The sequence below is a fragment of the Camellia sinensis genome, chromosome 5 (assembly GCF_055761805.1).
Source record: "Camellia sinensis isolate YWXY chromosome 5, ASM5576180v1, whole genome shotgun sequence".
NCBI lineage: Eukaryota > Viridiplantae > Streptophyta > Magnoliopsida > Ericales > Theaceae > Camellia > Camellia sinensis.
Window position 1 is genome coordinate 21,053,002 of NC_138965.1, and position 17,733 is coordinate 21,070,734.

The following is a 17,733-nucleotide window of genomic DNA, read 5'->3' on the forward strand; positions in this document are numbered from 1 at the left end:
AAAATTCCCAAACTTGAACTTGGTGATTATTATTATTATTATTATTTATTTATTTTTAAAGAAGTTTGCTCCCACAATCAAAACGATGCAACTCCCCACATAGAGTCTACAAATAAGAAAACAATTCAAAATGATAATTATAATATATATATATATATATATATAGTAATTCAAATATTATATAAATATTTTTGTTATTAGGGGAAATTTTGTTTTATAACTTTTTTTAGAGGTAAATTTAGGAATCCAAATTATGGGTCTCTAACGTTATTTTTTTTTCTATTAATGATGTTGATTTTCTCTGTGTTCAAATTTTGATGGTATGATCAAATAAATTGTACGAGATCACAAAATTGAACAACTTCAATTCGGCTTTTGATGAATCATGGAGTTTGCTCTCCTGCGTCTCAAACTTTCACTATGGTTTAGATTTTTTATTGGTTGAATATTGCTTTGAATAAATCTCATTTTCTTTTGTCCATTGTTGCGATTTCCTATTCTTATTGTTGATTTTAGGTGAATTTTTTTTGTTGTTTAGGTATTTAGTCGATTTCCTATTCTTATTGTTGATTTTAGGTGATTTTTTTTGTTGTTTAGGTATTTTGTCGCTTGGATTGATGTTTGCAATTTATTATCTGATTTGAAATTTGCAATGTATAAACTATTTGCAACAACTTCTCTATTTTTTTAACCTTAAATAAGATACAAACCTAGATACAAAATTGTTCGGAATAGCCATTCATCTCACTATATACTCAATCATTTCATCAAATCAAATGAAAGCCTTCGTTAAAATTGCCCAAGACAAATTTTAAACTGAATCAAAATTTTAATTAATATATAATAAATTTTATTTGTCAGTGATAATGCTAACAATGTTTTTAATCAATTAAATAATCTTTACATTGTGTTTTTTATGTAACAAAAAGGTGACATGCTAATGTTTGATTTCTGCATCAACATTACCACATTTGTTTTAGCTGATTTCTCATTACAATTTTTTTTTTTAATCAGCAAAAAGAAACTTTATTGATGAAGAAAGCAAAAAATGCAAAAACTTACATCAACAAAGAGGGAAGTGCAAAAAGTATCAACGCTAACCTTAACAATCCCAACTAGGTTGGCACCGCTAAGAAAATACTATCATTTGCTAGCACAAACCCAAGATTAGTGAGAAACAAATCAAAAGAGACCAAAGCACAGAGAAGAATAGCAAAAAAACAGAACAACACAAATAGATACAACACACATCAGAGCAACAGAGTAGGCCTCAACACTGCGAAACAGCAAACCATCACAGAACTCAGCAACTCCTAGGATCTACACAAGAGATTCACCATTACAGCATCCCCAAAACCATGCACCACACAGCATCAATCAGCAACATACAACAGAATATCAGACAACCATTCACCTGGAACAATCAGCAGTATACAACAATCAGCAGACATACCTGACAGCCTCTCACCTGGAACAAATTCTGACCTGATGTATATTAAAGATAATGTCATTCACTGAAAAGAACAATCCTGAGCATGATGCTTTGATCCATAATGCAATTCTCACTTTGACCAAATCACAAAGCTCCTCTAAGCTAGGTTTGGCATTGTTAAAAATATAATCATTCCTTAATCTCCATATTGACCAGAACACCGCAAACAGAATGATTCTCCAAATCTGCCCCAAACCTCCACCACTACTTTAATAGTCAACATACATACATCAAATCTATTCTTTTCACACCCAACCCTCCTTGACTTTTACTAAGAGTAACATCACCTCATTTTACCAAATGAATTTTTCTTCTAAGATCTGAACCTCCCCAAAGAAAAGCTGCTTGAATTTTAGAGAAAGATAATATATAGGCAAACTAGATGACACAACTTTTGTTAGAGTTAGTCTACCTGCAAATGAGAGGAATCTTCTTTTCCATAAGGCAAGCTTTCATTTAAGCTTTTCTATCATAGACTGCCAAGTTTCTTTCTCCTAGGACTGGCCCCCAAAGGCGTTCCCAAGTATTTCAGAGGCAGTGTTTGATAAAGGCAATGTAATTTGGAAGCAAATTCTTGACAGAGATCTGAATGAATACCCACCCCACACACCACACTCTTATGGTAATTGATTTGCAGGTCCAACATAATTTCAAAGCATCTCAATATTCTTTTAATGTTTAAAACCTCCTCCTATTCAGCTTCACAGAATAGTATAGTATCATTTGCAAATTGTAAGTGCGTGATCCTCAGGTCAGAACCCACTAATGCGCCCTTAATCAAACCCAGTTGTTTTGCCCTACTCAATAAAATGTTAAGACCTTCCGTCACTATATTAAATAGAAAATGTGATAACGGGTCTCCTTGTCTGAGCCCTCTCTGTGGTTTAAACTCAGAAGTTGAAGAACCATTCACCAAAATAGAAATATTTGTTGAAGTTACACATTCTTTTATCCAGCTCACCCACTTAGCACCAAATCCAAAATTGGATAGCATTGAGAATAAAAACCCCCAATTTACTGAGTCGGATTTCTCATTACAAATTATCTTGCTTTTTTATGGTACCATTGATTATTGTTTGAATATCCAAAGGCTAAAAATATACTCTACAATTATGAATTTAATATAGTATATTGTAACATCACAAACAATGTCATGTGCCATAACCATACTATTATCAATCTTTGAATGCCCTAAGTCAAATTAACTATCTCATTACACAAAATACTTAAAGTAAAGCTTAGAAATGAGTAATTAGAAAATTTTGAACATTTGAATAGTATTATTAATTGCTAAGACTTACGATGTAGTCACCTCTTGATTTTGGAAAGTAAATATGTACCACACCACAAGTATTTTTACGTGACGCAATCGAATGCTTACTTTAATTTCATTACCTTACATTTGACTAGAAGTAGAGAGCATATTTAATAAAGAACTTAATGTCAAGTGTGAATAAGAGACTTTAATGAAGAATACCAATGATGAAGAACTTAGGAATGCTTATACTTGGAAAAGGAACTTTGGTGTAGAATTTTGGGAGAACATTTTAGAGTTAGGAGGCAACTTCGAACTTGAATATTGAATATCTAAAAATGTTAGAAATCTTAATTAAGGAGCTTAATGATTTAGGTCTAACGAGTCCAGCATTTCCATACAATGTATTAAAACTTAATCAGGATTAGCAATAATTAAGCAGGATTAATTAAACCTAACTGAGATTAATTAAGTTAATAATGATTAGAGACTAACGTTGATTAATTAGAACTAAACTTGATTAACTAAGCTAATGATGGAGATTAAGGAATTGGTGAAGCACATAGGTGAAGCATAGACCTCAAGGGGATGGATTTACCGAAGGGAGAAAAGTGTCTCCATGCCAAATAAAAAAATAGAAGAATAGAAGTAAAAATGAAAAATCTGCTGGAAATTGTTAGAAAATTGTTAGAAGAGAGAGATGAGATAGAAGAAAAGGAGAAGACGAAGAAGGAGAACAAGAAGATGAACAAAGGAGCTTCAATTCTTGGACCAAAAATTGAGTAAAAATCATCACAAGATGAGGATTTCTACCCTTTCACATGATATAAATATTAATCAACATGAAAATGATTTAGGGTAGGTTCTTGATAGATTAAAAGAAAAGAAATAGAGAAGAGATCAAAAGAAGCTAGATTAAGAAGAAATTCACATGATATAAATATAAATCAACAAGAAAATGATTTAGGATAGGTTATTGGTAGATTAAAAGAAAAGAAATGGAGAAGAGATCAAAAGAAGCTAGGTTAAGAAGAAATTGTGAGAATTCAACTAATTGCTTGAACAAATCAAAGGGTTTTGTGTAGAATCTTTCAAATAAGTATCCCATAAAATTTTTGTATGTTTTACATCATGTTTAGATACCCTGAATTGAATAGGAAAGAATGAAAGAAAGATAGGAAAAGATTAAGCCAGGGAAGAAATGGTTTAGAAATGGTTAAGAAAAAGTGAGTGGCCTTCACTAATTTGATCATATCTCTTTTTATACTTGGAATTTGGATGTGAGACAATCACTATTAGAAACTATACTTTTAGGGCTTGAATTTAGACTTAAGAATCACTTAAAACTAAGTCCGGATGTGAGAAATATGTCCATTTTAAATTGGAAGGAAAAACCAGATGGGTGAACTGCTTAATCCGCGTGTGTGGCTATGGACACCCTATTTTTGACCAGTCTTAAGATTTGGGTGCTCTTTCTTGGGTATCCAATGATGAAAACGAGATGTGCTAGTCCTGTGAATCCCCCAACAAGACATTTAAGATGTAAGCCTTAAACCATCCAAATACCTGTTTTGACCAAAGTACTTTTCGACCAAATGAGACTATTTCAAAACGAGTTTGCTTTCCAATATGTCCTGAGACTCATTATTTCTCAAACTAGAATACTACACATTTTCAAACAAACAGGGCAACGGATATAGTAGAAATGAATAGAAGAGGTAAAATCCTCTGAAATACTTGTTTCTCCTCTCAATCAAGCCAACCTTACCTTGTTAGTCTAATAACGTACTTTTTGACTGGCCGGACAATATATGATGGCCGGTTAAAAGTGAATTTGGCCGGACATCAAAGGGAATGGTTGGCTGAATTGTCCGGGTATACAGCATTTTCGAGAATTTTAACTTGTTTAACACATTTTTCATAAATATCTCAAATATTTACACTCGAAGCTCTATAAATGTCTCAGATATTTACACCTGAAGCTCTATAAATAGAGCTCAGCAGCCCCTTTCTAGGGGTTGAAATATTTTTCCAAGGCTAATATAAGCCTCACATTTTTTTTTTTTTTTTTTTTTTTTTTGCTTCATCTCCTACCCATTACCATCTAACTTTGAACAATCAAACACCATTAAAGCTTGATCCTAAGCTTCTTGTGAAGGTTCCTGAACATTTTAAAACACATCTAGAAGGACTTGAGAGAATCAAGAGAGAGTTTGGAAAACAAAGAAGCTCATTCTCTTTAAGAGGTGAGATTATTGAACTTTTGACTACCGTTTCTTCTCTTTTCCTCTATTTCTGACATTGTTCTTCATTATATAACTGTTGTCAATATGTAACAAGTCCTCATAAATGTAGAGAGGGTACTAATTAGCCACTCATCCATTGAGTTGATAGCCTTTCCTTCCTTTCTTGCTCTCCATGGCTAAAGTCTTTTACTGTTGTTTATTTTGGAATCTTGTGAATGTGATTGGGATTAGAAATTAGCTATCTATTCACAAGTTTAATATATAGAATAGTTTTGCTTGTTGTTACACACTTTCTCTTCACATATCCTATCTTCCCAGCATTTTGATTCATGTGTCTCAATTCTTTACTCAATATCAATGAGTGTTAGGGATTATTTCATAGGATTGCTTGGATGATCTTTGGGATTTGATGCTAAAAAAGTGGTGTTCTTCCCTTTTATTGAGTATTTTAGAAGCAAAACAAGATATTTTTATGTCAAAAAGCATTGAACTCTCTCTTCTCAATTATCTATGAACATGGAAATGGGTGGAAACACCTTGCTCCATAAATAGAAGAAGTGTTTTCAATGGACTTTTTATGAATCCCTTACTTTCAAAGAAAAGCTTCCATCACAAAATTATGTGCAGTAATCTACTTGATCTAATTAATAACATAGATTTGGATACTAAACTACCCTTATTCATAAAGAGATAATGCAGGTTCTCATATATTTCTTAAACTTGAATTTGTTTTTTCTTTGATCCTCTTAATTTGTCAATTAAAAAGCATTTTGTCGACATTTTTTAGCAACCAAACAAAATTTTAGTCGCCAAAGATACATAATTGGCGACAGAATATTTATGGTCTTTAAAAGCCAAACATTTGGTGACGAATTTAATTTTTTGGTCGCTGTTGAGTTTGGCGCCAAGTGAAAATTCTACGTGGGAGTGCTAAAAAATTTTCGGCAACCAAATTTATTTTTGGCAATGGAAATTTTAGTTGCCAATTGTATTTATTTGGTGACAAACATTATTTGGTCGCCGAAAATCTGAATAATATTTATGGCAACCAAATTAATTTGGTCACTAATGAATTATTTGTCTTTACCCTAATTTTTTATTACCAAAAATAATTGACTAAATATTTTGGGTGAATAAAGAATCAATTCCCTTCACTTCTCCATTTCATTTTCTCAGTCCATCAGAAACGCACAGCACATGTATGCTCTTCTTCTTCTTCTTCTTCTTCTTCTTCTTCTTCTTCTTCTCTCTCTCTCCTTCTCCCTCTTCCTTTTGCTCTCTCGCGCCGCCGAATGCAAAATGCTTAGCAGCGCTGGATGGCAGCAGATCGCAACCCTCTGTTTGGGTCGCTGCCCTCTTCTCTTCTATGTCTCTGATATTCTGAATGTATTTCCTCTCCCTCTCCCTCTTACTCTCTCGCACCGCCGAATGCAAACGGCACAGAAACATTAAGCGATAGCAGATCGCGACCCTCTATTTGGGTCGCTGCCCTCTTCTCTCTCTCTCTCTCTCTCTCTCTCTCTAGATTATTGGCCTGAATGTGACTTTTATTCAATCGAAGGTGTATTTGAGATTTCTTAATACTAAACTTTCAAATTACTCTCTATTTTATGTACATACATATATTTCTGTATTGTATGTGTATATGTTTATTGAATGGTGAGTTTGTTCGATACTGTTTGTGGTATTGTTCGATTAGTTTTGTTGCACTATGAATTGATTTCAGTGAATAATCAAGCTTTTGATCTTCTATTTTTCTTTGTATTTTAGAGTTTTCCAAATTGAAATCAATGGATTTGAGATTTCCTAATGCTAAAGTTTTAAATACATACATATGTATATATTTATAAATATGTATATATGTTAATTGAATGGTGAGTTTGTCCTTTGTGTTAGTGATTGATTGTTGCACTATGAATTGATTTATAATATTGAATAAATTGAATTTTTGATCTTTTTCTGTGTATTTCAGAGTGCTCAAAATTGCAATATGAGATTTTCTAATACAAAAGTTTCATATAACTCTCTCTTTAGTAAATGTGCTTATATATGTTAATTGAATGGTGACTTTGTCCAATACTGTTTGTGCTAGTGATTGATTAGTTTCCTTGCACTATGAATTGATTTATAATATTGAGTAAATTGAATTTTTGATCTTCGTTTTTCTGTGTATTTAAGAGTGTTCGAAAATGATTTCATTGTGTCTACATCATCTTCAATTGAGACTTTTTATTGTTGAAGGGTTTTTGAATGAGCATGTGAAGAGGTTTAGAGGTAGAAAAAGGGAAAAGTTAAGAAAATGGGTAGTGGCATCATGATAAGTAAAGTAAATAGCAAAATTCTATCTTCTTCTCTGATGAGATTAGAGTAATGTTGATGCTTTTGCTAATTTAGCCTCTTGGTTTTTAATTATTTGTTTGGAAAAAGGGTAGGAATTGATATACAATTTGAAATTAGTCATATGAGAATGATTTTTTTTTTTTGGGGTCATTTTCTGTTTGTTTTTTTTAGGGATGGAGAGGCGGCTTTGGACTTGAGATAATTAATGCAATCCCATATGATAGTACAAACAGAGTTTTTTTTTTTTTTTTTCGCTGGTAGGTTTTGACTTGTATGAAGCCATGCCATCTAACTTAACTCCATCTGCTCAAAGTGTACCATCTACAAATGCTCTACATATCTAGGCTGCACTATCTACAAATGCAACTACTACTCAGGCTTTACCATCTACAAATGCAACTACTACACAGGCTGCACCATCTGCAAATGAAGCTACTACCGAGGCTGCACCATCTACAACTAGTTTGCGTACCTGTTCTACATAGGTAAGGGGTCAGACTCGAGGGAAGAGCATAGTCTTCCCTTGATTAGGATAAAACAATGGGTAAAACTCATATTGATATTAGTTTGAGTGGAGAGATTTTTTAAGTGATTTTTATCCAAATTTAAATTTGATTTAGGTTTTGAGTCAAGAATTGGAGATGCCTTAGGTTTCAGGTATGTATAGTATTAAACAAGGTTCTGGCACTGTTATAGGTTATGAATCCACTTAGCCCCCACTTTTACTACAGATTGGTTTTTTCAAATTCATGGGCTTTTGTTTCAATTAAGAATTAAACAACATAGATAAGTCAATGCATAATCCAATCCCGGCTTGCATCCACCATAGCTTTTAAAAGGGAAGATGTTGGATCCTTTTTCTTCCATAATTTCTCTTGGCAATAAATTTCCTTGCTTTATAGGCTCATAGAAAGTGTTGGGAGTTCATAGCAATCTTGAAGTGTTGACAGATTGTTAGAAGACAGATACAAGTAATAAAAGGAAAGGATTATATTAAAGTGTGATTGTAATGAAAGATTATCTTTAACAGGTTCATATGCAGGTTCTGGGAGTTGGTTCATGACCTAGAAATCTTTAGGTCCCTATAGACACCCCATTTTTGACCGTCCTAAAAACTTAGACGCCATCGATTGAGTGCTCGATGATTGCGCATTTTTGCGCTCGTTTGGAGTCCCCGGGGTTGTCGGCTGTGCGCCTTGCCTCTGATTCTCTGAACTTTCTTGGTTTTGTGTTTGTTCTAAGCTAACCCTTGGTCCCCCCCCCCCTTTTGCCTGGAGGGAGAAGTAGGGGTGTAGACCACTTTTCTTCCCTATAGACCACTTTTGGTGGTCGGTCAGCTAGGGTGGGTGGTCGGTCGACCAGCCTAAGTGGTCTATAGTCTGCCACCACCTTTTGCAAGTGAGTTTTGTTCACACTTTTGCACTAAACACCCAGTGAAACACCTTTACTCTTGAGATGAGGTTCTTGGAGGTTGCATTTGAGTGATTTTGGCTTGGTTTTGCCTCAGGAGTGGCTGTTCTTGTTGTTCTTCAAGGGTGAGTCCTATTCCCTTTTTTTTAAGCTTTGTTTTGATTGCATACTTAGCCACCTTTGCATGCTTCTTTGGCTTAACTTTCAACTGCAAAAACCTTTGTTTAAAGTGTTTTAAAAGGTTGTTTAAGGCTTTGTTTGAGTTAGGGGTGGTTTACCCCCTTTGGTGGCTTATTTTCCTTTGCTTTGTTCTACCTCTTAAGGCCTTTCAAACCACCTTGTTTTGACCTTTTAACCACTGAATTCCAGAGGAATTTCAGTGGTGGAAAGTGGGTTTTGAGACCCAAAATAGATGGGGGTGGTCCCCCCCTCTTGTGTTTTGTTTGCATGTGTTGTTGGCTTAACACTTTAGCATGCTTTTCTACCTTCATAAGGCTCTATCTTAGCATGTTTTAGGCCTTATTCTAACATGATATAACTCTGTTTTGGGTTAGTTTGGTTGCTTCTTACATGCTTCATGTACTTGTAGTGCAACCCTCTTAGTTAGCCTAACATGCTCTATGCTTTGGACCACCATTTTAGCATATTTTTGGCTCCACTCCAGCAGGCTTTTACTCATATTTTGGCATGCCTTAGTGTAGACACCCCATTTTTGATCGTCCTCAAGACTTGGACGTCACCATTTGAACACTCGGTGATCATCCATGTTCGTGTTCGTCTTGAGTTCTCGAAGGTCTCGGCCACGCGCCTTGCCTTAAGACCTCTCGACTTGCCTGTTTTGTGTTTGGTTTTGCACCAAACACTTGTGTTTTGCTTTTGAGGAGCAGGGAATGGCTTGTTGGCCATCCCCGCATCTCACCGGCCATGGCTTGAGGCCACCGGCCATTGTTTTGTTGCCATCGGCCAAATGTTTGGTCAGTCGACCATTTATTTGGTCAATTTGGCATTTTTGGCTGGTCGACCACTGTGTATTTTCTTTTGACAAATATTTTGTGCCAGCTTTGCTAGCTGGCACCCACTTTGCACCCCCTCCATACACGCGTATGGAGGGATTTCACTCTTGTTTAGCTTGTTTTGTAAGCTTTGCAAGAGTGATCTTCTATAAAGGGAGGCCTTCTCCTCCCTCCTCAAGGGTTACAAAAAAGAGTTCCAGAGGTCTGAATTAGGGTTAGGTCTTGTGTATCTATCTATCTCTATATCTCCCTCTCTTTTGCTCTTTGTGTGTGTATTAAGGTGTTTTGTTCATAGTTTTGCATACAAACACCTAGAGTTACACTTTCCTTTAGCTACTGAGGTACTAAAGAGTGATTTTCAGAGTTCTTGAGTTGATCTAAGCTTGGAGAAGGGGCTGGAGTGGTCCTTGTGAAGAAGGTCTTCAAGGGTAAGAACTTTACCCCTTTATTCCCCATTTTTGCATAGGCTTTTAGCCATCCTTGCATATGTTTTTAAGCTTAACTTATAACATATAAAAGTTCTGATTTTAAGTGCTTAAAATAGTTGTTTAAGGTTGTTTTGGTGTTTGGGGTTGTTTGACCCCTCTTAGGCCTTGTTTGGCCCTCATTTTGTGCTATTTTGGTGAGCTCCGGGACCACCTTGTTTGGGCCTCCTCACCACTGAAATCCAGAGGGATTTCAGTGGTGGAGATGGTGCTTTGAGGTCCTAAGAAGGAGAGGGCCATCCCCTCTCCTTGTTGTCTTCAAAAGCTGTCATTTTAGCCTCATGTGTGAACACCATTGTTGAGTTCATGTTGGCCATGTCTTAGCTAGTATTTGTGCTTATTTTGCCATGATATAGCACTATTTTAAGTTGGTTTAGACACACCATGCTTGCTTTGCTTACTTGTCTTGTAATGCCATGAATTGCCTTAACATGCTTTGAGCCTTGTTTCTAGTATGTTTTTGACCTAGCTTTATGAAGCTTTTATGCATGTCTTAGTATGCTTAAGGTCTGTTTGGAGTTGTTTTGGTCATCCATGACATGCTTTGCATAGTCACCTTGCATTTTGGCTTGTTAGCCTTAGGTGTGTGAGTGTTGAGCATGCATTACTTGGCTTGTTTCAGTGGTTTGGCACCACTTATAACATCATTTCAGTCCTTGTGGGATGCTTGTATGCTTGCATTTGATGCTCCTTTAATGTTTCAAGAGGTTGGTGTCTTATGCTCCATGTTTGGACCCTTTTGCATGCCTTTAGACTTAGGCCATTTAGATGCCATCTAGGTGTGCCTTTGACCTTGTTTTGATCTGCCTTGGGGTGGTTTGAGTCCCCATGGCCCTTTGGGACTTGCTTCATATAGCTATGGTTTAAGCCCCTTGGCTTACCTTGAGTTTTTGACATAGTTGCATGCCTTGCTTGCATTGATAGGTTGATTAGGCATCATTCCTCATGTATTTTCAGAGCTTGCTATGCTTGCCATTAGTCCATGTTTATCCTCTTTTAAGTGCGCTTAAAAGTTGCTTCTTTATGCCTAAGAGTTGGGCCGTGTGTGCATGCATGTTTGTATGTGTTTTGGCCTTCATTTCCTTAGCATTTGGCCACTGTTTTGGACCTAGTAGAGAGCTGTCCATCTTGGTGTAAGTCCCTCCTTTGCATGTTGTTGCATGCTCGCCTTGTGTGTTGTTGCATACTTGGCCTATCGCATGTGTTGCATCCTTGAATCACATTGCATTTAGCATGTTTTCTTCCTTTTGTCTTGGTTGCTTAACATGTTACGTGTCTTGCATGTTTGCATGTTCGCATTGCATATTGCATGCTTGTTAGCTTGCACATGTTGTTACATGCCTTGCATGTTTGTTTGTTTAGGTTGTGCGTTTAGTACACATTACTTGCTTTCATGCTCATGATTGCATACTTAACTCACATGTCTAGGTTGCATTGCATTGAGCATGCATGCCTTGTCTCTTGATCAAGTGATAGAGGTTGGGCCTTATGTGTTTATTTAGTTTGCATTTCATTTGACATCAAAATGTATAACTTGGCCTCTTTGGCCATCACGCATTGAAATGCGTGATTGGTGGCCCGAGGGTCAATGACCATCCTCCTTTGAGTCATGAACATGATAAGGAGGGTGTTTGTGCAAACATTTGCTTGAAATGTATTGCCATGCCATGTTTGCCCTCTGCTGCTGTCAAAACAGGATTCTGCAGATAAATATGGCCGGTCGACTGCATAAAGTGCCGATCGACCAATGATAGATGGCCGAGAGCTGAATATTTGGTCGATGACCCTTCTACCATGGTCGGTGGTGTTTTCCCTTGGTCGGTGATGCTCCACAGTGTTCAGAGAGTGTTCCTTGGGACTTGTGCAATTTTTAGAAGAGCAGAGCAGGGTAAACAGAGGCAGCTTATGCATGGTGACGGATTTCCGAGCAAACCTGAGCACGCATGCATTGGACCCTCTTCCCGAGGCTGTTTTATTGCTTTCTTAGCTTAGTTAATTTGCTTAACTAGTTAAGTGGTCTGTAATAATTAATTAGCTCGTAGGTTAATTAATTTGTATTATTCTTTTGGTCCCTCCGAGCGAGGGCGAATGTGTAATAAGTGTGGGCGTGTGTGCGCATGTCCTCCAACCCCCATTTATTTCTTCCTTTTACTTACCTGATTTTGATGGTTAGTACTAGGGCATATTTAATTTAGCATACCTTATGCTATGCATGCGTGCATTCATTCATCAGTATTGCATGCACCGGGCTCGGCGCATCATGCTAACTGCATAGTATTTCAAATCTAACATGAATACATGTTACTTGTTGCATTTCACATGCCATCCTAGGATTAGCCGAGCCTATTCTAGATTGCATTTTGTCTGTGATGCATTAGCCATTTAACATGGACTTGGATCATACGTTTGATTGCTAACATTTTCTTTGTTTTGGCTCGGAGTACGCTGTAAGTATTTATGCTTTAGCATCTTGCATGAGTGTGAATGTTAACATGATAGCATGCTTACCATGTGGCTATGTGCTTATGTGATATTACTGCCTGAATGCCTGTGGGTGAAGGTTGGATTGCTTGAGTTGGAACAACTCGTTGAAATCCGTATTTTAGCCTACTTGCGAGTAACAAATTTCAAACCATTTTCCGAACAAACGGATATGCAATGCTTTGTTCCAAATTAGGTGATCTAGTCTATACTTTTGTATTGTGCGCATCACATAGTAAGATTAACTAATTAATCGGAATAAGAACACATAACGTTTTCAAAACTAGATATCATGGTTAGTAGAGGCCGATCTTCGGATTGGGCGAGCGGGGGTACTCATAGCTGACCTTCCCCAATCGTACCCAAGTTCCCGAGCTGAGGCAACTTTGGTGATGACGGACACGTGGCCTTAGGCAAACGAGTCAGGGTTTCCTAAATTCTCCCAGAAAAAATATTTAGGTGGCGACTCTGTATCTGGCAAAGCAGTCCATGCTTGACACTGCTTTCTAAAAATCTGTTTTCTCAAAACGATTTGCCGGATTTGGACTCTTTGGTGATTTATCAATCTCACATTGCACATTGTGAGATCAGATTAAGAACCGTGACAATTTGAGTCCGAACTGTAGTAAACCCACAAACGAACAGAACGGGGGGGATTCATCCTCCCGGGGCATTCGGGGGGATGTCTACACTTAGCTCTGATTTTGGTCGACAAGGTCACCTCTTTCATAGTTTATGCACTTGTAGTGCAAGCTTGTTCACTAGCCTAGCTTGTTTGGTGTTTTGGCCTATTGATCTAGCATGTGTATGCTTTACTCTAGTACATTTTTGGCCTTGATTTAACATGTTTTAGGTCTGATTTGAGTGGTCTTGGTCATTCATGCTTGGCTTTGCATAGCTATAGTGCATTTGGCTTTGCTAGCCTTAAGCTTTGAGACCTCTAGCATGTCATATTTGAGCTTTTTGCATGGCATGGCATCATTTGGCATGTTATTTCAAACATATGCCTCTGCCATATTCTCGCATTTATCATCCCTTTGTTGTGTTTGAGGGTTGAGCCTTATGCTTCACTTATGAGCCAATTTGTATGCATGCTTGCCTAAGCTTTTGGGGCTACCATCTCAGCATGTTTTTGGTGTTATTTTACCATGTTACAACTCTGATTTTTGTTGGTGAAGTCACCTCATGCTTGGTTGGTATGTGTAGTGTAATCCTACTCATTGGCCTTGCATGCGTCATGCTTTATGCCTCTCATTCTAGCATGTGTTAGCTCTACTCCATGCATGTTTTGGCATTGTTTTGACCTGCCTTGGGACTGTTTTGAGTCATCTTGGCCCTTTGGGGCTTGCTTGATATGGCTATGGTGCAAGTACCTTAGGTAGTCTTGAGTTTTGAGCACCCTACTATGCTATATTTGTGATGGTTGCATGTTTGGGCATCGTTTAACATGTTATTTCAGAGCATGTACGTGTGTCATGTTCTCACTTCTTTCATTCCTTGAGAGCTTTTGAGAGTTGTGTCTTTGTGCATTGTTAATGAGCCATCAAATGAGCATGTTCTCCTTGTGTTGTATGCCTTGATCTTAACATATTTCAGCCACTGTTTTGGCATGTTCGACCTCTGTCCGGGGTTGGTTTGACCATTTGAGATTGATAGCGCATACCTCATGTGTAATATGTTTCATTAGCTTTGATGCCTTAGCTTTTAAACATGCCATGCATGCATTGCTTACATGATAGAGTCTTGCGCATGTCACTTTAGCATTGAAAGTTGATCATCTTGTTTTGCGTTGCATGTGTTTAGATTGGACGTTAATCCAAACACGAGGAATGTCGCACGTTTCATACTCAAAGTGATGAAACGTGTAGCATTTCTTGGTCGCCAACCCTCTTGATCAAGCATGATAGAGGTGGAGGCCCTTATGTGTTATTTGTGCATTCATTGACATTGACTTGTGCAAACTTGGCTTCTCGGCCATTGTGCATTGCGATGCTCGGTTGGTGGCCTGAGAGTCGAGTACCGCACTCCCTTGAGCTTGAGAAATGATAGGGAGGGTGGTTGTGCACACATATCTTGCAAATACACTGCTATGCCCTTTGTTATTCTTTGTTGCAGCAAAACTGGAACTTGGCAAATTAACTGGTCGGCCAACCAGTAGGGGCAGTCGGCCGACCACTTTTTCTGGTCTACAGCCTCCTTTTCTGGTCGGCAGCCCACCAGGAGGTCCCTATGTTGGGGCAGAAGCAATCTGGAAGTTAGTGCACTTTTTAGAGATCATATCAAATGCAAACAGAGGCAATTCCGGGCATAGCAATGGATTTCCGAGCGAGGCGATTGAGCATGCATGCATCCCTTGCCTCGAGGACCTCTTTTAACTGCTTTAGCTGCTTTACTTAGTTAGCTAATTCATCAATTTTGTACTTAATTAGTTAATGTACTTAATTAATCGATTTGTTTTGTAATAATTATTTAACTAGGAATAGTTAATTAGTTTTGGTTTGTAATAATTAGTTTAATTAGCGTAGCTAGTTAGCTAATTATTCGGACCCTCCGTCGAGAGGGCACAATGTTTTAATAAGTGTGCGTGACTGCGTGCATGTCTTCCAACCCCATTTCTTTCTCCCTTTTACTTATCAGCTTTTGATGGTTAGTTTTAGGATATATTTCAATTAGCATCCTTATGCTTGCATGTGTGCATCATTCATTTGTCTTGCATGCATCGGGCTCAGCGCATCATTCAAACCGCATTGAATTTCAATACTTACTTGAATACGTGTTTCAAAGCATGTTATCAAGTGTTGCATTCATATGTCATCTTAGAATAGCCGAGCCTATCTTAGTTGCATTTTTGCATGTGTTACATTAGGCATCTAACATAGCTAGGATCATGCATGATTTCTAACTAGCTTCTGTTTTGGCTTGGAGTACACTGTGAGTGTTTATGCTTTAGCATCCTGGCATGCGTGTAAGTGATTTCCATGACAGCATGCTTGCCATGAGGCTATGTGCTTAAGTGATTAACTGCGTGAATGCCTGTGGATGAAGGCTTCATTGCTTGAATTGGAACAATTCATCAAATGTGCATTTTAAGCCTACTTAAAGTGGCAAATCATCATGTTTCATGCCCACTCGAGGGTGGCAAATCCGTGTTTTAGCCTACTTGCGAGTAGTAACTTCAAACCATTTTCGAAAAACAAACATGAGTTGTTTTGTTCCAATCCACATGATTGAGTCTATACTTGTATTCTGTGCGCATCACATAGTAATTCTAGATTAATAACCGGAATAAGAACACATGTGTTTTCAAAAACAACATATCATGTTAGTAGAGGCCGATCTTTGATCGGGCAAGCGGGGGTGCTCATTTCAGGACCTTCCCCTCTTGTACCCAAGTTTCCGAGCCGAGGCAACTTTGGTGATGACGGACACGTGGCCTTAGGCACGAGTCAGGGTTTCCTAATATTTAGGTGGCGACTCTGAAATTTGGCAAAGCAGTCCATGTTTGGCGCTTTTTGAATAAAATCGATTTTCCAAAACGATTTGCCGGATTTAGACACTTTGGTGATTTATCAGTCTTACATTGCACTTTGTAAGATTAGATTCAGAACCGTGATAGGAGTCCGAACTGTAGTAGCTATGAACCCAATTCGCGCCCTCGCGCGCAGAGCGAGTTCGGGCGGTCTACAGTTTCTGGCGACTTTGCTGGGGATTTACAGAACTTGACTCGAACATCATAATATGTTGTTTTATCTACACTTATGTGTTTTTTTGCATTGCATTTGCATAGGTGCGCCTAAGTCACTGTGTTTGCCATCTGCTATTCCTGAGCGGTTTGCTGGAGGCTTGCTTGAAAAAGCGTGCCATAAGGCAGACCGGTTATGGGCTCTGCCACGATGGGAACACAAATCTCAGTTGTTACCGAGGCACCCTTTTCGACCATTCGACCTAGTGCATATCGGAAGCCATAGTGACCATTCCAAACTAGGACAGGTTGCTTACCCGAATATAGGTTGTTTGAAACCGTATGCGTGCGTAGTGAAACCCTAGCTCCTGACAAAATAGGATAGGGAAACCCTACCCCACTATAGGGGTGTTTTGGCTCTCACTTGCTTGATATGTGCTGTCAGAGTGTGTCTCTACAGGTTGTATGTACTAGTTGCAAGTCTGAGTATCGGCCTGAGGGTATCAGTTTACATGCATAATTTTGGGCTGAATTCTGTAGGGGGCACAATCATTCAGCTTTGCTCATATTGGTTCTGGTGAAATCAGGCTGAGGTGCTGTCTGTTTTCTCTTTTGCTAGGTAGTCCTGGAACCATAGCTTCAGAAGGCTCCGATATCCCCCAGGTTCATTGGACTTGTGTTGATAGACTTTGTCAGGTCAGAGATTTAGTTCAAGGGCAACCAGTGTTTCCTTCTCCAGTGGTAAGGCAAAGAAGGGCCAGTCAGGCACAGATCATCAGTATAACAGTTACCAGATCAGCGGTCCTTATCCACCTCACATGTGCGCAGTTGGGCTGAGATATCTGCTTCTACCTCAGAGAGAGGATACACACCTGTTCAGTCTAATCAGGGTTTTACAGTCAGCATGGAGGACATGATGCATCAGCTCCAAGAAACCATGCAGGCTATACAATGGGATATTGCCCGCCAAGCAGAGGTTACTGCACGTCAGGTAGAAGTGGTAGCTCAACAGGCAGAGTTGATTGCCAGGCTTCAGCAGCAGCATCCACCACAATAAGTCGAAGCATCTGCTTCGCATCCGCCTCCACCCCCACCTAGGGTTTTGACACTCGGGGAGATTGCAAACGTCTAGGAAAATATGGGCGTCCAAACGGGGCCAGTTCCACCCCCAATTCTACCCCAGCTGTCCAAAGCACCGGCTAATCCAATGGACACACCGTTTGAATTTGAGGTGGATCCAACAGCGCTAAAAGTGAGCAAGCTAGAAAAGCTGTTCAAAAGAGCTCAAGGTGTTAATTCCATTTCGGACATAGATGATGGATACACCGA

General features: G+C 38.4%; 1 protein-coding gene across 1 annotated transcript in view; it reads left to right on the plus strand.

The window, feature by feature from the left end:
• LOC114286451 (uncharacterized) overlaps nucleotides 1–17,461 on the plus strand; it is a 55,267-nt gene extending 37,806 nt beyond the window's left edge. The window contains exon 7 of the mRNA XM_082871597.1: nucleotides 17,233–17,461. Coding sequence (XP_082727723.1) covers nucleotides 17,233–17,461 — 229 coding nt within the window. The remainder of the gene's footprint in view (nucleotides 1–17,232) is intronic.
• The last annotated feature ends 272 nt before the right edge of the window (nucleotides 17,462–17,733 follow it).